The 22,888-nt window shown below is 39.8% G+C and overlaps 1 protein-coding gene across 8 annotated transcripts in view; it reads left to right on the top strand.

The window, feature by feature from the left end:
• Nucleotides 1–22,888, top strand: part of LOC122865031 (MAP7 domain-containing protein 1-like) — a 46,640-nt gene that overhangs the window by 2,244 nt on the left and 21,508 nt on the right. For 6 of the 8 annotated variants that reach the window (XM_044172950.1, XM_044172948.1, XM_044172953.1 and 3 more), the window contains exons 2-4: nt 17,893–18,102; nt 21,386–21,454; nt 21,686–21,706. In XM_044172950.1, the coding sequence (XP_044028885.1) occupies nt 17,893–18,102; nt 21,386–21,454; nt 21,686–21,706 (300 nt within the window). The remainder of the gene's footprint in view (nt 1–17,892; nt 18,103–21,385; nt 21,455–21,685; nt 21,707–22,888) is intronic. The other 2 variants (XM_044172949.1, XM_044172952.1) reach the window with 1 other exon arrangement.

Genomic DNA, 22,888 nt, shown 5'->3' with positions numbered 1-22,888 from the left:
GATAGTATTGTGAGGCTTTGTGCTTTTAAATGTATAGTTTGTCAACTTTGAGTAAGGATTTAGCTGGATGCTGCTTGTTCATTGGTTAAGAGGAGGGTGATATCATCCTGTGTATGTTTTTGAGGCTGTCTTTTGGTGCTAGAAAATGCAGCTTAATCATGAGACTTTTGTGTTATAGGTGTAATTGTTTCTGTAAAAAGTGCGTTTAATGAAATACTCAACAAGCTCGTATTGTTCTTGAGCAAACTCACCCATCAATAAGTGATCTAAGATGAAAAACAAAGCATGTTTTGGTTGCAGGCCTTCTAGCGAGAGCTCCAGCACGCAGCAGGGTTGATCAACATGTGACGTTATCAGGAATGCTAGACGCCGAAAAAGGCAGTGGCGTTAGATAAACAGAAACATTCTTTCTGTCTGACTCCTTTCTGAGAGCCCAGAGTCTCATTCTTGTACAAAAAAAAGACAGAAAGAAAAGAAAAGCCAACTAGGTTTTTTTTTTTTTTTTAAAGCTTAGTGTGCCTGCAGAGCTGTGAGAGAGGATCATAATCTTGTATAAAAGTGATTTATTCAGGTCTGAGGTTGGCAGACCTTTGGTTTCGCCCTAATGCATGTAGACCATCCAAATCCCTAACACACATACACACAAACACACACACACACACACTTACCCCTCCTGACCTCATCTCTCCTCCTCGTCATCCCTCACCCCCCCAGAAACCAGTCAACCAGCGACATTACGTCACTTAATCACAGACTGTTTTTCTGCCTGCTGGTGTTTCAGAATCGATGCTACACAGCAGAAAAGAGTTTTTCTCTTTTGAGGAAACACAGCTAGCGGCTTCCTTTATTACTAACTCAGCGAGAGCTGGAGTCAAACCAAGCCTCTCCAAGACACGACATGTTCAAAGACTCTCTGTTTGCGGCTCCCAATAGGAGTGGCACTGGCGTCATTCGCTGAAACAATTCACCTTTTGTGGGATGCAGACAGAAAATCTCTGCACTTGTTTCTAAAGGTGATTAAACTGTATATGTAACAACTCCTTCCCTGATGAAATCTTTTCCAGCCTTGTTGGCCTGCAGTCAGTCTCAGTGTGGAGTTAAACGCTCCTCTGTGGAAGTAATCATGAGACGTGGACTCCCTTTGGCCTTGCAAAGCTTCCCAGTCATGCTGACGTTATGTTCTTGGCACAGGTTCAATATCACAGCCAGGCTGGAAATGTAGATCTTGGCCTAGAAACCTTCCTCTACCGGCTTTTAATTTGCCACTATTATTAGTCATCCTTCACCATTAAACGCAATTAAAAGTAACCTTGGTCTTGGGTTTCCAGCCAGTAAATACAAGGTGAATTACTTACATGTAGGGCTGCGATTAACAATTATTTTCATTATCAGTTAATCTTATGATTGTTTTCTCAAGTCATTGGTTAATTGTTTTGTATGTAAACTGTCAGAAAATAGTGAAAAGGCCCAGTATAATTTCCCAGAGCCCATAATGATGTCTTAAAATTGCTTGTTTTGAGAATGTTTACCACTTTTGCTTGATAAATGATGTAACGCTTGACCGTTAGCTAAACCCTTCCTGCGAACAGCGTTTCCAGGTAACTAGCTAACTACCTAGAGTAGTCGCCAAATCCAGCGTTGCTTCCAAGGCCTAGGAACACTTCATACTACATTGTTTTCTGGTGTTATGTTACAAAAAAAGCCCTGTTCATATTTAGCACATCCTCTGAGTAGTATATACTCACTGTTTGGAAGCCTTTCTTGCTACTGTAGTTTAGGCTAACATTAGCAGCTCTGTCCTGATGCTTATTGGATTTGGGGAAGTTGACACCCCAGCCAATGTTACCGGAGATAGCGATACGTTGGCTAAACACACTTTTAAGTCCTCTTCCTGAAAGCCTTTTCTCTTGCAGCTGTAAATATGCCCATGCCTGTTTGAAAATACAAACAATATAGCATAAAAGTAACCTCTTGCTTGTCTAGGTAAGCTAAGCAGCCAAACACGTTTATGTTAGAATGAAATAACAGTCGGATCTAACATTTTCCTTTACTTAGAGGGCTAACTAGCTCTACGCAGCAATATTTCTGTCTGTGTCTTCTACATGAATCAACTGGTGAGGATGTTGCCTTTTAGCCCGGGACCTGCTAGCTTTAGCCTCATTATTTTAGCACAATATCGTGTGTGTATAGCCATCAGGTGTATATTTAAGACCATTTTACAGGATTCTCATTTTAAAACAAGTCAGCTAGAAACATTAAAAAGTCAGAGATTGCTTTTTCAACCAACTCATGGAGCTAACATTAGCTTGATTAGCTAGCTAGCTACTGTATGGCTTGTATTATCTGCTAGCAACAATCATCTTTTCTTTTTGCTTTTCAAAATCATTGGTCTCTCGCTAGAAAACAGATTCCTACTTTGTCTACGTCTTTCTGAATTCAAGGACCCAAAATAGTTTCAAAAATTGGTAATAATTTTGAGTGGGTATCACAGTAAACTGCATATGTGCCACGTGAGAATGGAAAGCTAGCAAACAATCAATTAACTATTAAAATAGTTTCCTATTAATTTTCTCTCGATCAATCACACCTTAGATTTTTTAATCCTAATTTCTGAGAGTTTTTTTTTTAATACTGTTTCAGTTAACATCGGAGGGAAAAACTAAAACTCAAAAACCCGAAAGACAAAGCTCCTCTCAGCTCCTGCAGTCAGACGGGGCTCGAGTTCTCACAGCTCTGCCAGCTGTGTCTCGTTTGCGTCCTGGGGGCTCGAATGCATGTAGAGAGAGTGCTGCTGGGCGGGTTGGGTGTGGACGGGTTTGGCTGGAATGACTCTGAGAAACTGGATGGGGAGTCGAGGTTTTAGGCAGGTTGTTGTGGTTTGAGTGGATTCTTGAAGAAGAAGGAAGAAGGAGGAGATGGGGAAGAACGCGCCCCCCCCCCAAAACACTCCATGTCAGCGATCTCTGCGACCAGATGCTATAAATCACAGCCACGACACTAACCGCTCACACAAGAACGGCGAGGAAATGCTCCATTCTGCTGCTGAGTATGAAGAAGGAGAAGGACGTAGCTTCCTGTGAGCTTATGCACAAATAAGTCATGTTTCCTTTCGTATCTGGCATTCAAAAAAGCAGAAGTCATGAATGGGACGTTGATATTAATAATCCCGTTTGCAGCATAATCCTGTTAGGGAACGGTGTGAGGCAGAGTTTAGTCATAAAAGGAACTGTCATATCACATTTTATAGATTAGAGTCATTGTAGCAACATCTAAACATCTGTGAGTGTTTCAGAGCTAATATGGAGGGAGTAATAAGAGAAATCAGAGCCAGATAAAGTGCTGATATCTTTCTTACTCGACAATGTGTACAAATACTCGAAATGTTTCACAGTTAATCCAAAATGACCCAATTTTCAATCATGATATTTTTGTACTGCACTTCCCAAATATCACTTTTGTTTGAGTTAGTTTTGTTAGGTAGCTGTTAGTGCTAATACTACATACAGTATTTCTACGCATTTCCTCCTCCAGATTAGCCGCTGCTGCTTCAGGAATGGCAAAACGCATCACTTCCTGATTGTGCACCAGAGGACATTTAGTATTGTAAAGTAAAAACTTGTAAGACTGATTCAGACTTGAATCACGGTTGTGTTGTATCGATCAGTAGAGGTGTGGACTTGAGTCACCAATCTGATGACTTTAGACTTCTATTTGACAAAATCAACTTGCAACTCGACTTTGACTTTAAAACCAATGACTTGTTACTTTGCTTCATTTTTTCACTTTTTCTCCTCAAGCCCTAAGATTAAAAATGTTGTTATTAAAAAGTGTGCAGGGGATAATCAGTCTGACAGCAGCCAATCAGGTTGCGTGAGCAGGAGGGAAATGTTTGGCACAGTAGACTAAATAATGACTAGTTTAGGATGCGAAACACAAAGAACAGGACTTGACTTGAGACTTTGTCCTACATCTGTCAATTAATGAAAAAATGTTTCAGATGATTAGTTTTAAATACAGTATGATTTGGCATATTGGACAGATGTTAGAGAAAATGTTGTCCAGTCACATTTTTAGATAAAAAAGTAGAGAAAAAGAAGGGCACCTAACTAATTGACAACACAAGACAATAAAATCATTATATGTATGTTTGCTTAAATAGCTTCCTAATTTTATTCAATTTAAAAACAAATCTGTTATCACATAAAATAGTATGCCTTGTTATACTACTTTATCCTTGAGAGAAATTAGTTGATTTTTGGTTACTGGTAGCGCTGAACAATACAACAACAATACCACACGGATACTTTTTTCTATGAAAGTTGTCTAAACATCAGGCCAAAAATGGTAACATTTTGATTTAAATCAGGACTATTTGATCAAAGAATAGGAAAACAAGAGAGCTGAAATGATCAGTCAGTTCATCGATCAGTTGATCGTCAGAAAAATAATCAGCAACTATTTTAGTAATCGATTAATCATTTTAGTCATTGTTCAAGCTAAAATGTCAAATATTCCCTTGTTCCAGCTTCTCCGTTGTAAAGATTTGCTTCTTTTCTTTGTCTTATGGGACTATGAAGACTAGTAATTTGAAGATGTTACATTAGACTCATTACTATTTTCTGACATATTACAGACCTCAAACTATAATTGGCAGATTAATTGATGAAGAAAATAACTGTTAGTTTCAGCCCGAAACAAGATTGCAAATCTGATCAGACATTCAGTGTCAGTTTTTCGATGCATTTCGGTCGGTACCAAAAGAGCACTGAGTTCTGCTATCCAGCCAGTAACTGGGACCGGTTACATGAATTTGGCCTTTCAACCCAGAGCTGCTCTGCACTTGAAAGTAGGTTAAATATTCAAGCTGAAGATTCACTTTGATGTATTAGAGTACCTATACAGTATTGATTGTGTCCTCCAGCTAACCCAGAGGCACTTCCCTCTCTCTTTTCTTATTCTGCAGTTCACTTTTTTTTACTTCCTTGGGCGTTGGCTGCCTATTAAAGTTTAATTGATCGATATTAATGCAGCTAAATTCATTTTTAGTGTTAAATAGGAGCTTTTTTGCTGTGCTTGCTGCAAAGGAGACCTCATGAGCTCAAAAAGGAGATGATGCATGAACATGTCTAATATTATTTTAGGTAAGAATTCCCCATAATTGCAAGATTTTCTTTGAATTTGGTATTTTAGCTTCATAGGCGTTCAACTGTATCCGTTTGGTTCCTGTCCTGTACTTGTCCCCCATGTTGTTACCCATGCTGCCTTGCAGTATATACTGGATGTTTTTGTTGATGTGTTACTCCAACCTCAGGGGAATCACTAACAGATGCGTCCCCCCATCCTCCTGCTTTGAAGTGTATGCGTGCTTATGTGTGTGTGCAGATAACATGACGTTCGTGCCCACTTAAACTCACACACACACACACACACACACACACACAAGTGTCACTCACCACACAACATCTCAGTCACAGGACCGACAGGCTCTAATATTAGAGCGCAGATGATGGCTGATGCTTGCTGCTAACAGACTGTATGACTGCAACCTAATTTAATCCATAGACAGGACAACAAAACTCATAATATTAAAACAATCATATGTATATGATCAGCCATCTTGACTTAAAACAGATCTGACAATGATCCATGGAGAAAATCTTTACTTCTGTTTGTGTAAGGATCCGTCGTTAGGTGGTGTGCCAGATGTTTTCTGTCTGTGATTCTTTCTTTTCAAACCTCTCCCAAGTGTTTTTCTGCTCTCCAGACGGCTATTTCTGAACGGCAAATGAGCAAAATTAAACCAGTTCAAGTGCAGCCTCTCCTGCTGCACCAGTCAATTGATTACCTCTGCAGTCTCCTACGATGACGCCACACTGCTTCTTCCATCACCCACGCACGAGCCGTGCTGACCCAGCTAGCAGCTCACTGTGCCCTTTTATGATCTGAAATGTTCCTTGAAAAGCTCTTCTCCAGGATGAAAGATGAAGACCGGGCTGCAGCAAAATACTGGTAGGTTTTGGCTGCAGCTGGTCAGGTTTCCTCTTGTCTAGAGGGCTTTGAGTTGACATTACCCAACCTCTTGGTTGCAAAATTTGATGTGTCTGATGTTCACAGCTACATTAAATCACGTAGAGGCTGTCTGACTTTGGTGAGGTGTCGTTACTGTCCTCCGGCCCGTTGACTTTTTCTCCAGAATGATTGAAAATCTGATGTTTTTGAAGCAAAACACTACAGAGTTGATGCTGTAGCACCCTCTTCCTGATGATTTTTAGTGAAAAGAAGTATCGAATCCTCGTCTTCATGTCATTTATGAAATGGATTAATCCACTGCAAGTTTAATGTATTAAGGGTCAAACTGTCAATACTGGAAGCAAAAATTAAATGTTTCCCAAAACATCAAGACTAATAACTGTAATAATGTTTATCACAATATACAGCAAAGAAATATGGATTATTTCTTATTTTTTTTAATCATTTTTAAAAACTTCTATCATTGAAAATAATAAAAGAAAGAAAAGAAACATGTTTGGAAAATATATTTACAACAGCACATCATTCATACAGACCTTTCTGAGTTCAATTGTACTTCCATTTTGGACAAAGAAATTAAATTTAGATTTTTTTTAAATCTTGAGGATGATTAAAAAATGTTATCAATCCCCCCCCCATAAAATACAATACTGCAGTTTACAGGACTGTCGTGACTGTCGTGACTTGGTTTTCACAGTTTAGACATTTTACACATCGCGCAAAAACAAACATTCAAATGAACTGAATTAATTTGCTATAACGCCCAGCTCTAGTCTCAAGATACGTGACAGTTCTTCCTTTAAGAAGATTTCTTCAACAATTACTACCCATTCATTCTGCATCAGGGGATCTACTTTTCTCCAATTCCTCATAATAGCTGTTTAACTAGCTCTTAATAGTCGTATAGTTATAGACAGAGAGCACAATATTAACTTTTTCTGTTGTGAAGGTGTTTATTTTTTCTAGTTACGTGATGACGGCCCCTCGCAGCACTGAAACCAGACCTCAGCAGAGATTATACTTAGTCCGCCATCACACCTCACGTCAGGTCAACACTAGTCAGCTAGATACAGTTATGCCCTACTTTATGAGTCCAAAACAAGAGTGTTGTGGGGCAGCTGTGGTCTATATACACTTGTGGTGACTTGATTCTGATGTTTTATCATAAAAAGACTCTCAATACTTTGTTTTTATTAAATATTGACAACAAGTTCTTAGTTAGAGTCACATATTTGCTGAAACTGTTATGGGACCTGCAGACAAGGAGTACACTGGCCACGTCTCTCTTGAAAAATAGTTAGTTAAATATAGAAAAAGAAAAAGAAAAGACTAGATGTAATTAGGAGCATGGTGGCTTTGTAAAAACATAAATAGGATTTGCTTGCAGACTCTCTTCCAGGCTCTGATGCAGTAAGTGGTCAGTGTCTGAAGGAGGCTGGTGGTCTGCGGTTCTAAGAGAAATAAACGATCTGCAGTGTGAATCATTGTTACTGCAGATCTCTGTTTGCTTTTCGTTTCTGTCTTTTGTTTCACTTGTTGTCTCTGTTTTATGTAACTGATTGTTTCATTGACATTATCTCTCCATCACATTTTATGCAGGCAAATCCCTTTTTAACTTCTTTTTTTCAGTGGTGCTATACAGGGCTGAGTATTGTTTGAATTTGTTCTGCTCTAGTGCTGAAATGATGCCTGAGTTTGGGCAATAATAAAAAAATGTTTCAGTTCTGCAGAGTCGGGTGATAATTCTCTGTAGGTTTATTTTGCTGTGAGCGACACCCTTCACGTTGCACGTAATCATTTTGTTAATTGTCAATTGTTAATATAACAAAATAGATTAATGCAGCTTTAATAAAATTGTCTAAAATTAACAAAAGTCTGATTTAAAAAGTCTGTCGCTCAAGGAATAAACAAGGTTACAGATCTGAGCAGACATTGAATGCCAGCTTTCGGTACTTGACAGTTTTTGATGCTCTGTGCTATGGACACATTTCTTGCGGTACCCTCTTGTTTCCTCTTTGTCACTCTTAAAGCAGTAGCCATACTTCTGTTTGGCCAGATCAGCAGTTCAGGCTTGTTCCGTACAACCTTGTAGAGTGTGTTAATGGCTGAGTTGGTCTGTTGCTACTGTATAGTTATTGCTCCGCTCATTCTCTTAGCCTTCAGCATGAAGAGAAACTTAATTTGTGGTAACTTGTGTTTAGTTACATCATGTACCTTGCTTACCGTTGCTATGTCGTGGAGATTACCTAATGATGAGGTCATGACTGAGGAAGTGAATCTCCCTGACTACAGCCTCAGTCACAACAAACCACGCCTGAGCTATTTTCTCCCTGTCTCGAAGAAAAGCTTTTCTCAGCACCCGGCATTTAAAAATGGTTCAAAAATCTTACCCTTTTCTCGCTGGATCACCTTTGACCTTATTTTTAGTATCAACACTGAGCTGGTGAATAGAGAAGGAGGAAAAGGTGAATAATAGATGATCCATATATGATTCATGGTTGGCTCTGTTTTGTGTCTTTATGACTGGGTAACCCACTTCTTTGTGGTTAAAAGCATCTGGAGATCCCTCCTGTTTGCAGTGGAGTAACATCCTGTCGACTGCCCCTCACCATTCTGACTCAATCTATTTTAGCGCTCATGTTCAGACCCAAACACTCTCTGTAGTACTTGTTAAATACTTTTAATAGCTTGTCCTGTTTTTACCCTGTATTCAAAGACAGGGAAGGGTTGAGATAACGAGAATATGGTCCTTCACACTGATCTTTACTATTATAAACCAGCATCGTGTGTCCTGATTAGTCAATTTTTGGGGGTTTGTGGTGCTCACTTATGGAGCCCCAAAATGTTCAATATTAAATAAATAAAAAATACATTATGACATAAGCATATGAATAAATTGCCTAAAATATATAAATGAATCAATAATTTATGAAGTAACTGAAGGAATTATTCAACTCATCATTATTATGAAATATTATTTCATCATTCATTTTCATAATAACCGAATTTTAGGAATCTTTTCATTATATACATTTTATTTCAAAATGACCTTTTTATAGCTACCTTTTTATTTCATTATGGGAGTGACAGTGGTCACCACCCTCTCAACCCTCGCCTCTCCTAAGCTAGCAAATTTAGCCAGTTAGCTCTTGTTAGTTAGAGGAACAACAATGCCAACGTTATTCCGAATCAACCAACTAGGCTGCTGTTGTAAATAAACACAGTAAACAGACAGTAACTAAACTTCTGTTGCTTTTAACAAGGCTGCTCATGCTAATGCTGATTTATTTGTGTTTATCTGCTCTAAAGTGAGCTGCCGTCGTTAGCATGTGCGGCTAACTAGCTTACTACCTACAGTATTACTGAGTGTTACTTCCAAAGGCAAGGAGCATGTTATTAGCCATCCACTTTATTATGTGGGGGTACAGGTTACGTAACCTGGAACATCCACTGCATAAATCTAACCACTGTGGTTCTTGTCCAAGTACGTTTTTCCTATAGGAAGCATCGAAACCATCTAAGGGTTATGTTAGAACGAATAACATTGTCATTTCATTTTTATAAATAATACTGTACATAATAATGGGGCTTACTAGCTATACCCTGTGATACACAATGTTCCTCCTTTATTTTCAGGTCTGCTATGGATCTGCTGGTGAGGGTGTTTTTACCTTTTGAACTTTAGCTTTACCCTCCATATTTTAGCATCACATCATGTATGTAGAAAAGATGTGCATATTTAATACCCTTTTACAGGTTCTCATTTAAAACAAGTCAACTGGAAACATTAAAAAGTCAGCTGAAGACAGGGCTTTTGACCAACTCACTGAGTTTGAGTGCGAGCATTAGCTTGTGCTTGCTAGCTACAGATGATAAAATCTGATAGCGTCTGTCGTCATTTCAGGTGACTAAATACTCGTCGTCGGCTTGAAATGAGAAGTCTTATTTTGTCTACTTCTGTGTGAAACTGAAGACTCATATTTTCAAAAATGACTAAGCACGGCACTTGACAGGCGTATCCGCAGTTGCTAAGGGTGGCGTGGCTCCATGAATGGTCAACTATGCTAACTTCTAGCCAGATATGCACATTCAGTCCAAAGAGAAAAGGCAGCATTGTCTTTAACAGCTGACACACAGTAGTTTTGAGAGTAAGTGGTCTGTAATTGAAACCTAGCTTTAAAGTGAAGGTTTCTTGGCTTTCATCAGTACAGAGAAGCCACATTTCGTCTTCTGTGACAGTGATTAGTAGCTGTGCATGTTGTTGCTGTGACCTGGAACTCATTGCAAACACAGCTGTTGGTCTGGTGAACTCTCACAGCGTAATGGAAGAATCTGAGGGATTCAAAGGTTCGTGCAGCATTTGTTCGTGAGGCCTGAAATTTTCCTGTGCCCTCAGAGGCAGTGGTGTGGTTGATATTTTATTTCTGGGGGGTTTTTATGTATCATACATGCTTGAATTTGGACTCAGTGACCTTTTGGTTTACTTAGTTCTCATTGTTGTTTGTCATGAGATGGAGCTGAGGAAGTGGATTTTCAGTTTAGTACAATGGACAATAGATATCTTTTCTTCCTGCTGTTAAGGTGGAAATTGGTGTACAGAATATTTACCTAGTAATTTTATTTCGTGAATATTTCACACACACTCACAGGTTTTAGCTCTCCAGACATCTGAACTGGAGGCGTGTGTTTTGGCTGTTGTTACTCTCAACACCAATGTCCCAGGAATGTTCTTCCTCTGCTTTTCCCTTGGGCGTGGATACTTGTTGCCCAAGAGCGTTTCCGTTTTTTTACATCCATAGAGGAAGAGGTGGTGGAGGCGTCCTTCAAAGGCGCATGTGCTCTTTGACAGTGTGTAAGCAGTCAAACACATCCTGCAGAAGGTTGTGAAATAAGAAGTGAAACAAAATGTCTGTGTTTGGTTAGAATAGTTCCTGGAGTCACTTGACATTGTGCATTTTGTGGAAATCAATCAAATATTGTCCTGTTACTTTGACAACACATACAGTATTTAATCTCTTCTTTTTTTGGATGATTTTGATCCTTTGATTCCCTGGAACATGCAGGCCGTGCAGACTCATACAGAAGACACACATTTGCTTTATAAACACGTGCAAGAGAAATGTGGATGCCAGGGATTCCTGAGGTTGGCCTGACCCAGATCCAACATGTCCCACTCATCACAAAGACACACACACATACGTTCACATACTGGCTCTCTCATGCACATAACTCCAAACAATAGTCTGACCTGCTTCACACAACATGGGGTTCTGCTTCCCTCCACCTTTCAAAAAAGACTGATTAAAGAGATAGTTCCCTTTTAATATTTTCCCTATTTACTGTACTTGCAATGAGCCAAACTCATAATAGCTTTTTTTAAAGAAACTTCTTTAACAAATATTTTCTCAAGTAGATACGTAGTATAAAATCTACTATTATATTACAACAGCTTTTCCCAGAATATACAAATGCATCCCAAACGGCTATAGGCGCATGTAAACAGGGAGTGAAACAGTTTGATGTAATTAAATTTTTCAATCCCATGTTAATATCTGAGTTAGGAACTTTGTTAATACAATATTTACAATATACACTCAGTTGCCAGTATGATTATACAGTTTATAATGCAGTGGTAATTACAACTTGGATGTTGACGTGAAGACTACAAGTCAAAAACTGCTAACAGGCCTTTTTCACAGAAGACATGTTTGACACAGTTGGAAAAGCACATGTGTAAATAATAAAATCAATGATGGCTTAATTCCGTGTAGCTGCTTTGGTTTTCAGGTCCCGGTATTGTGCATGCTGGCTCACTGTCACACTGTCATGGCTTAAGCCTTGATCATACTTCAGTACAGAAGAGGACAGCTGCAGACTTGTACTCGGACAGCTGATGCGCACAAGCTTCAATGCAAACTACAATCGGAGGTCTGCATATGCAGACACGTTCTACACATGCACACTAGAAAACATGATGGCGACCTGCTGACAGCAAGAAGAAGAGCTCATCTGTTTGTTGTATTTGGCTGAACAACATGAAAAAGTAAAAAAAAAGAAAATGCTGCGTACGGCCGCTTAACGAGAATAGGACCATGGATATGGAATACAGTACATACGTACAGTGCACGAAACAAGCCTTCGCAAATTTTGGGCTGCACATGGACGTCTGCACAGGGCTCTGCACGGACCCTCCCCCGTCATCGAACCAGGAACATCGAAATCACAGTATATGGCACGCGTCTTAATCACTAAGCCACCACGATGCCCCTTAAAGGTGTATTTCTTTACTTCAATTCAATTCAATTTTATTTATATAGTGCCAATCATAACAGACGTTATCTCATTGCACTTTTCCTATAGAGCAGGTCTAGACCGTACTCTTTATAATCCTTGTTGGATGAGCTGTTGGCTCTAAAAACTGAGCTCAATCAGGCTTATCTCGACCACCCCAAATACAAACTGTGTGCAAAATGAGTTCAATTGCATAGTAAGAAAAATGGGAAAAATTCCCCCAAACTTTCTTTTTGTGACAATGTCCACGCTGTAACGGTAAAGCCAGACTGAACACAGGGAGGAAATGAGAGAAAATGTGATTGGTTGGCCTACTGGCCCTCATACTCCTCGTGACGGATATGCCTCCCCTCTTACAAACTCATCGCGTTCGGTCTGCTTGTACTGTAAGTTCCCTTCATGCACAGCCCATCTCTTACTTGGGTGCCAAATTAAAGGGAAGATCTACTGGAAAATACTTAAACACAAAAATGGAACGTACCTCACATTTCTGGGACAATTTTAATTGTTTATTTTTTGTTTTCATAGCTGCTTTTTTCCCCACACTGTTTCTATCACTGTTTTCTCTCAGTCCCTGTACATGCACATACAAACCACAACTGTCATATCTGCTCTCAGGTGCCTTTAAAAAAGGAATTCTGGGAAATGCAGTGCATTAGAACTAGAAGTATAAGCATCCATACTTCCTCAGCTGTCTCAGGGAAAACATTGAAAGATTAACTGACCATCATTGGTAAATTTCAGCTGTGGTTGAAATTTAATTTAAGTTTGGCTCCCAGTTTGGCAGGTTACCAAGCCTCATTTCTCTGTTTTATTCTATAATTGGTTAAAACAGTATTTATGCCAGATGGATTTGGAATGTACCAGCCAATGTGGCCCACATACAAACAAAGTTATGTTTCCTGCCCTGCCTGCACAGTAAATCTGGTGTACCACATGCTGCAGTTTGTGGTCACTGTGCCGTCCCAAGGTGCCTCGACAGAAGCCAGCCCCTTTTATGGCCGACATTCTCAGTATGGTGCTTAACGCTATTTATAAACCCAGAGTCTGTCACAGTGGCACAGAAACCTGAGATGGCAGTGGAGGGACGAGGAGCTGAGGGGGAGGAGGGAGGGAGGGAGCAACGGGTGAACATCATGCTGAATTTGTGTTTCTGTGTTAAATGGAGCCTGTCACATGAATGGCTGATCACGGGCAAAAGATGCACTTGTTGACTTGACACTGAACATGTATTTCTGCAAGGCTGTATTGATATTAATTTGTTGTTGTTGCAGGGAAACCACTGAAAACATGTATATTAATATTACGGCTGCATAGTTCAATTAAAGTATTATCCCATATTAGGGCTGTAGTTTTCATAAGTAAGTAAGCAAGTAATTGTTAGTACACTGGAAGCAATTGTGAAATTTTGCCAATACATTTCTGTTGAATGTAGAATAACTGTTGGTAGATGCAAAACCCCCATCGTCAACAGGACATTCTGCGCCTCAGTAATGTAAAATATATATATATATTGCAACAAACTTGAAAAAAGTTAATATTCATGGTTTATGTCACTTCTATTATTATTCTTGCTCTTACTTCTATGTGAGGTATAATCATTATCTAACGTTTGGAAATACAGTTCCCATAATGCTTTAGGGGATGTAAATAGGAAGTATAATATAATATTGCCATGGATTCATTGAGCTATATGATGTTGATGTTTTTTTTTTTTGCCTGTATTGAGTTACATTTTTGCAAATTGGCACTCCTGTTTGCAATGTATCCATGGATGTACAGACAACTATCACTGGATTACTTTTATACTGAAGAAAACTTAAAAATGGGATGATTCTCAGGCAAGTTCTGGACCCAACTTTTCATTTGTAAGAGGGAGAATGTGGTATTTCTTCTTTCAAAGTTTATACTGTAGTCTTGCTTTAACACAACGCCTATCATCACTCCTCTCTTACAGTGCAGTTTAGATGCAAAAAAAAAACCACACAACAGCCACACCCATGCTGTGCTTATGGTAATAACTAGTTAGAGTCAACTCTGCAGCATAAACTAGTCATATGAGAGATCTCGTCCATAGCCAGCCTTTGTTCTGTAGTCTTTTCTGTGCAGCTTATCACAGTGGTACCTGGTTTGCACATAGACGTCAAAGGTATTCAATCAAGATTACAGTACAATAAACTTTATTTCCTAGATGTTCATAAGCAATCACACCCAAAAAGTGGAACATATGACCTGGACAATAGTCCTACAACCCTAAAATGATCATATTTGGGCAGACGTACATGGATGATACAGAGAGAGGGGACAGGTCACCAGACAGTAGTGTTGGACGCTTTCTACTTATTTATTTCAGTCAATCATGCTTGTTACCAAAACATAGGAAATAAATATCTATAAAATAAAACCATAGATAAAGACAACAGAAAACCATACTTCACAATAGAAACTGTTAAAAGGAGAGGGTAAGAAAGGGTTTTATGCGTCATCTTTTTCTGACAGTGTTATGGTGGCAGTATAATCAGCACCACTTGTTAATGTGCTTTTTTTTTTGTCTTTTAGCTATATACTCTTTTTTCCGTCCATGAATAATTTAAATTCTAGGAATTCAAGTGATCTTAGTCGTCCTAATCATTCCTAATTTGGACTCACGGTGTCTCTTACAGCCATGTAAGGCTGGTAAACTGATCAAATTCAAAAGGTCTTCCACACTTGGTGAACAAGTAATCTTCTCAAGTAAGGAGGAGCACTGCAATCCTCTTTTTGCCAAATCCTAATCCGTTTTTCAACATCAGGTAGAAGCAGTGCCGTCCTGTTTGAACATGATGCTGCATCTGTTTTCTTACAGTTGCTGTCTTACCTAAACACACATGGGGCTCCAATTCACGTCCTATTATTCCTCCATTTGTATTCTATAGTGCAACCTGTGCATTAAGCTCGGTGTTGAAGTACAGTGGGGGTAGCTGGAGAGGAGCCAAGTGTTAATCTGTGATTTATGTGGTTTGGTGAGTGTTTGGATGGGCCTGAGGAGAGCGTCACGCTCCATCTGCCCACTGTTGGCTGACTTGAGTGGAGAACTGGCCACGAACCTGCAGCCTCTCACCTTCTTACCACACTATCTCTGAGCTCCCGTCTCATTATTTCTCCAGCTCTGGGCCTTAGCTGTTTCTGTCTTTATCTCTCTTCCTTTTTGTCTTTTCAAATCCTACACTCCCTTTTTTCTCCTCTGTCAATATAAAAACAGCCTGCTGCACCATTTTTCCACGCTCTCATTGTCCTCCAGCTTTCCTTTCTCTATAAATCTCTCTTCTCACCCTCCACATGTCCTTGTAGAAGTGCACAAATTGTCCCTTCTTCTTCTTCCTGCTCCAGCCCCCCCTCCATGCGTCATTGCAGCTCTGCCTCAGTTCGTCACAGACTTCTTCAGTGTGACAACCAGAGAGGGATAAAGGGAGGGAGGCAGCTGAGCAGCCTAACTCAGTGACAGTATCAGCAGGGTGGCTGAGTGTGAAAACAAAGTCAGAGCAGGGATTAAAACAGGATGTGTTTTGTTGCTTTTTGCTGCCTCTTTGTCACCCTCCGTAAGGGTCTGAGGTCAGGATGTCTGGCCTCATGACCGGATCTGTGTGGAGCCATCAATGGTGCTCATGTTAGGAAGTTTTCATACACACTTCTAGAGGCTTCATGATACATAAAACATTATATTGAATATAGGACTGCAAGTATTGATTATTTTCATCGATAATGTAGGGGTACTCTTCCAACTTTACATGTCAAAGTTGATCATGAGTACCACACAGCCGGTGAAAACAGTTGCATAATGTCTTCTGTGGCTTTAGGAGGAGCTTTGTCAAGTCTAAGAAAACTACTCAAGAGACATTACTGAATGATTTGATATAATCAGAATCAGAAACAGGTTTATTGCCAAGTAGGTTTTCACATACAAGGAATTTGTTTGTAATTTGTATGTAAAAAGTAATAGAAAGTGTGATATATCAGAGCTTTCAGAAAAATCCAAGGTTCCCATACGTAGTTACGACTTTTTGCTTTTGACCATTTGTTTTTAAATTTGTCTCTCACAAGTCCCCCGCCTTTATAGAAGTGCAATACTAAATCACTCAAGTACTCGTTTAGTTCATAAAATATAGGAAAATATTGAAAAATGTCCATTAAAATGTTCCAGAATCTAAGGCAACATCTTCAATTTGCTTGTTTTGTCCGATCAACAGTGCAAAACCCAAAAGATAATAATCATAGATAATCATTTAAAACAGAGAAAAGCAACAAATCATCATTTGAGAAGCTGAAACCAGCAAATGTTTGGCATTTTTACTTAAAAATGACTTTAACAATTATTTGATTATGGAACTTTTTGTTGACTAATTTACAGCTTGAGCAGCCATGATCTTTTCATGCCCCACAGTGAAGTCAAGGGATTTATAGATCCGTTTAGGTGGCTCTATGGGGATAATTAAGCCAATCTATCATTAATTATCCCCATGATAATCACTATGTAAGAATTTCTTCTTTTTAGGGAAGCAAGCTGAAATAGACTTACACAACAATCTCCAATGTTTTCCTCCTCCTCTACAGGAAAAATCAATGTGTATCTTAGCCTCTCCCCCACTTGTGTCTCACCTACTGCTGGTGTGTTTAACACTGTTGACAGGAGGCCTTTTCTCTGCAGGACTAAAACCTTCAGGGATGGAGGGGGAAGTTGCGGATCGCCTGATGTGTGTGAATTACGTGTGAAAGAGATGTTAGTGATTTCTAATGAGAGTGTTAATGAAGTCAAAAAGCGATTTCCAGGTTTATAGTGTTAGCAATGGATGAGGAAAAAAAGTCACTAGCGTTTAATGGAATCGTCACCTTGGAGACTGCACACTAATGGTGAATGACACAACAGCAAGACATCATATATTAGACAAAAAGCACTGACAGCACAAAAAAAGCAATGTACATAGGTTATCATGATTATTTTTCAACCTGGACCCTATTTTCCTATGTTTTTGCATTTAAGTGACTAATTGGGACAACAATTTTTAAAATTGGTCCAGTATTGAGCAAGGGGGATGCAGCCGGCAGCAGCCAATCAGGCTGCAATGTAATTATCCGGGCAGTTGCGCACCGTCAATGTACGTCCACTAAAAGAGCTTGTTTTTGCCACTGACAGGCTCACGTTGTTATTATAAGTGTCTGACAACATTATGGAAAGGACCCTACAAAGATAGACCTTTTTGTTAAAGAGAAAGATCCTTTTTGTTTAACCAGAAACAGCTATTATATCGCTCTCCTCAAAGCCACCAAACTCCATTGACAAATAAAGTAATTTTACCTCGCAGATCATCGTAACAACGTAACACTTCATTCAAACTCGACAGAACAAAACTCACCAAAACTGCCTTGGTTTGTCTTTGCACTGTTCCAGCAATCACCAACTCTGGTTTGGTCGAAATAAATCCTTAATTCACCGAGTTAGATGTGGAAAATAAACATCTGCTATCAGGATCAGCAAATTCTATTTTTCACTGTGGTATCTTGTTAATAATCAATTTGTCTTTTTCTGTCTTCCAGCTCTGCCCCTGCAGACAGAGTCCATCCAGAATGGGGACAAGTCTTTGGGGAAGGACCCTCAAACTTCAGATGACTCAGCCATCACAGACCTCTCTCCTAAAACAGACTCCAGCCCCCAAACAGAGACTCCCACCAAGACAGATGCCTCCTCCAAGACAGATGTCAGGCCCTCCACCCCGGGCACCAGCAGCAGCCCTCAGCCCAAGAAAGGTAGAGTTTTGGATGGTGTTGTTGGTCATTATCTGTCATATATGCACAAGAGTGAGTCTTGGTTTAGCTTGCAAAGTCCAAAACAGCAACATTTGCCTAACTTGAAACCACCAAATTTATTAGATTTAGCCAGTGAAACATCAAACCCAAATTAGATAAATTATTATATGTCTGATTATTTACTGTTATGTACACTACATAGCAAAAACTGTATGTACACGTGAACATTACATGTGAGATGTGATGTTGAACATCTCATTCCTAAACCATGGGGATTAATGTGCTGTTAGAACAGCCTCCACTCTCCTGGTAAGACTTTCCACAAGGTTTTGGACTCTGACTGCAGGGGTTTGCTCACATTCAGGCCACCAGAGCATTAGTGATGTCGGCCACTGCTGTTGGGCAATGAGGTCTGGTTCACAATCGCTGTTCCAGTTCACCCCAAAGGTGTTGGATGGGGTTGAGGTCGGGGCTCAGTGCAGGCCAGTCAAATTCTTCCACACCAAACTGTGGATTTGACTATGTGCACAAATTCATTGTCATGTTGAAACACGAAAGTTGCCACAAACTGTTGCCACAAAGTTCAAAGCAAACTACTATCTAACATATCATTGTATGCCATAGCATTAACCTTTCCCTTGGCTTAAGCCAACCATAAAAAACAGCCCCAAAAGTACAGGGGAGTCTACATACTTTTGGAGCATTTTTTAGGCAGTGAACACAAACCCACATTTGATAGATTCTATGCATTATTACAGAATTATTAAAAATGAGTGTTTAGCTCAGTAATTTGTGCTTTTACTGGCAAGTTAAGAAGTGTATGTGTCCACTATGAATTCTTATGTGATTATAGCATCTTTCAAATTATTCTGATGGTAAGCTTTTGTTGTGAAAAAGAAAATCCCTGCGAAAGGGGCTGTGTTAGCAGCGTCAACTGCCAATCACTAAGGGGTCATTTTCAAATTCTACACATTGTGGCTTTGACTGTTTTCATGCTAATATTTATCGGCAGCAATTAGTTTGATCTTTGAGACGATAAGCTACTTTTCTGGCATATATAAGCAATAATACATGAGAGGGACTGCTATACCGTGCAGTGTTGGCACTTGCAGGGATCGGGCAGGCAGCAGAGTGCTGGGATCAGATAGATGCTGGGTTCCAGGTATAAAAAGGTAATTAAGGCAGAAGGATGCAGTAGGGAGATATTGGTGCTCATTCAAATGCCTTTCAACCCGACACAATGCAAGGTCATAGTTGCCACAATGTGGTGTTATAATGGCAAATAAACAGTAGCTACAAACTGTTGGAAATTGGAAGCAGAAGAAAATTCTGCAATGTCCCTCTTTTTTGTTACAAACTGGTCCATTTTCCACCCTTTGTTTCACAGTATTAGCTGTTTAATCGCTGATAAAGTGTAAAATGTGGCGTCAGCATTTTCCTCCACTGCCACTGGCCATGTATCAGACTGTGAGCTGATTTGTTTTCTGATCAAAACCTGCTCCCTGTTAATCGTTCAGTTGCTCCCATAAAACACTGCAGTGCCTCCCACATTCTGGGGAAAAATTAAGTTTTAACAAAAACACTTAGATACTATTTTGTCTTAATGGAAGTTTCAGTGTTTATTGAGTCATTCCCACCAGAGAGATGGTAGTGGCTGAAAGCCAAATCATCATTTGCTACGGGGAGACAGGATGTATAGTGTTGAGGAAGACTGATGGTGGGGTGGGGGGGAGGTGGAGGGAGGAGGGACTGAGGCATTAAGTGACATTTCAGTGGGACGAGACCTCCAGACCGATGCGAATAATTTTTCTCTGCACCTCATAGTCTCTGCATATCAGCCAGATATGCCAACCAGTGTAAAGCCGTGTAGGAAACTCTCTGAAAGGCGGGGAGGGAGGCGGGGGGAGGATTCAGGTTGCCATGGAGACGGGGCTGAATTGCTGCAGGGCCCTCTGCGTTTGGTTGAGAATGCGTGGCATACATCTTACATAGCATGGAGAAGAACCGCAAAAGGATCAGTGAGCACCCCAGGGGTCCTGGTTTTCAACGGTGTGTACGGCTCTTCAGTCGTGGCTTTTCACAGCCAGTTTTAAGGCACACAAATCCTTGTTACACCGCTGCGTCTTTCAAAGTGTATCAGGATTCATGCAGATGAGAACGGCTGAAAATCACATGTACATCACATTTATAGTTGAGTTTAACATCGTCAGTGTACGGAGAGATGGCGCTGCATTGACCTTGAAGTTGAATCAATGAATGAAACCTGCAGATCTGAATGAAACTTCCTCTGGCATTTTTACTTCTATGATGAGTGTTAAGAAGTTATATGTATATATCTGTAACATGTTAAAGGCTTAGTTCAGCCAAATGACACAATAATTCAATCATTTTCTGTGTGAAATCTATCCATGCAAATACTTTTGGTTTATTATTTCCAGGTTTTGAGATATGTATGCTGTATGTCTTTGAGACTTCTGCCACCACCCCAATGCAGTGGAAGTCAAATCAAATCTTGTTTGTGGTGCTCACAGCTTTGAAGAAAATGACACATAAAAAAGTCTGCAAGCAACGTGTCTTTCCAGAAACAATGGCCCTGTTACTCTGGACAACCCACAGCCCTCACTGTGAACAGTTTTTCATTGGAACTTACTTTTGCTGAAGAAATTGTTTTATAATTTGGGTGAATTAACCCTTTAAAGGTAGACAGCTGGAAAGTGGGGAATTTATTAGAAATGTACAGTAAAAATTTAACAGCATGTCCCTGTTACTCCAGATTATCCACAGAAAATACTGTCAGCTGTTTTCCACTGGACTATTTCTATGGTACAAAGCAGTTCCACTAAAATCTGTTTGCTGGATTGTGGATTAATCAAAGTAACAGGGACATTGTTTCAGGAATTGCGCATTTCTGTTGAATTTTCATTCAGACACAGTTAGCAACTAGCTGGTGAACATAGTGGAGCATTTAGCAGCTAAAGAGCCAGATATTTCCCTCAGGAGTTGGTGGAGACCAAAGCAAAGCTATAAGAAGAGTGAATATTGAACTTACATTCATCAGGTGGACACAAACGACTCAGAATGAATGATAATGTTGCTCCGTAACTGCTGGATGTTTAAATAAGTAACTGTTGGTAACATGTTCGCCATCACTCGTCAAGGTGATGGTATGTCAGTGTTGTGATAACAGCTTGTTGCACTGCCCCCCAAGTGGCGAAAAAATCAGTTATTGCAGGTTTAAGATGAAAGATTCAACTGAAAGCTTTATATATTTTTTCCCCTACAGATTCGATGAGCTCAGAGCAACGACAGAAACTTGCCAAGGAGCGGAGGGAGGAACGAGCCAGATATATCGGTAAGAAATTATAAAACAACATCTAATATTTTGGGCTTAACTCTTTTTTAACTTTGAACAAATTGGATTTTCTTGGTGATGCATGAAGTGGGAATTTGTTGTAACCAACTCGATGCATGCACATCTTCTATTCAATTCTTAATGTAGTATTAACTTTTCCTCTGTCACTCTGCTCTGACGTGACTGACGGTTATTTACGTCTCTTATTGTTTCTCCTTGCATGGCTTTCAGAACAGCAAACTCAGCTGCAAGGTAAGGGGCTTCACTAAAACCCTCAGCGTCCGCAGCAGTCATGCCATTTAGGAACAATCAGACTTGTGATGGGAATCACAGCCGTGCCCTTTCTTCCCTCCATGAATCGATTTTATTTATGTGGTTTTCTGTCATCATTCGGGGGAAATGTTTTAACCCTGTGAACCCTCAGCAATTTAACTTTTGGCTTAAATCTTTCCACTCATGTTATTTAAATTTAATTGTACCTTATGTTTGTCTGCATTCCCACCCAGCGAGCATGTCCCATACCTATAATCTTGGTTTGACTTTGTGGCTGCAGAATGAAACTTTTCTCTCTTATGAAAATATTATGCTAGCCCAAAGACATGAAAGACTATATCTAGTTTTTAAACACAGAGCTTCTCCCTGTGGATGAAGGCCAAAGTGTGAGCAGCCAATCAGAGCAGAGCTTTGTGGGCGTTTCCCTGCAGAGACGTCCCACAGAGCCCAGGCCGTGAAAAATGAGCAGTCATTACCATGAACTGAGACCAGGCCTCTCAGACAGATTAGATTTAATTACCACTTTCATTAGCATCAGTAATGTGGTCATGCCGCAGCCGCAGCACAGTGAAAGGGGAGTTCTGCTGCCTTTTTATCGATAATATCTGAGGTTTATTCAGCTTTAACTGCTCTGAGATAAGTTTAGTTTCCTGCAGTCTGTTTCTGTCTGTAGTTACATGGTACTATGTTTAGGCTTTTTTCATGTGGAGCATGCAATTTGTTTAAAACAGTAGTTGCATGTAGGTCACAAAACGTGTTTACTGTACGTTTATCCCTTAAACAACAAATATATCTGAACATATTGTGAAAAAGTGAGCGTCGTTGTTATGTAACAGCAGATGTGCACTGAATAGCTTGTGTAATGGTAAATCACTGCAAAAATGAGAATGTGAAGAGCACGCTTACAAGCATTAAACTGACATATTTTTCAATCCTGCTGCACAGAATGCAGACATAATTGGATTTTTTCTGGAATTGGATTTATGGAGGAGTGAAGAGGGCTTTCTCATTGTCGATGAGGCTCAGACTTGTGTGCCACTTTGGCTCATTAGTGAAGATGAGCTGCAGAATACTGAACTAAATACAAAACACGCCTCGCAACACAGCTACATCCTCGCAGAGACAAATCCACTAAAAAGTATTTCTAATGCCATCTAACTC

This window comes from Siniperca chuatsi, linkage group LG17, assembly GCF_020085105.1.
Source record: "Siniperca chuatsi isolate FFG_IHB_CAS linkage group LG17, ASM2008510v1, whole genome shotgun sequence".
Taxonomy (NCBI): domain Eukaryota; kingdom Metazoa; phylum Chordata; class Actinopteri; order Centrarchiformes; family Sinipercidae; genus Siniperca; species Siniperca chuatsi.
This window is presented reverse-complemented; position numbering and strand designations above follow the sequence as displayed.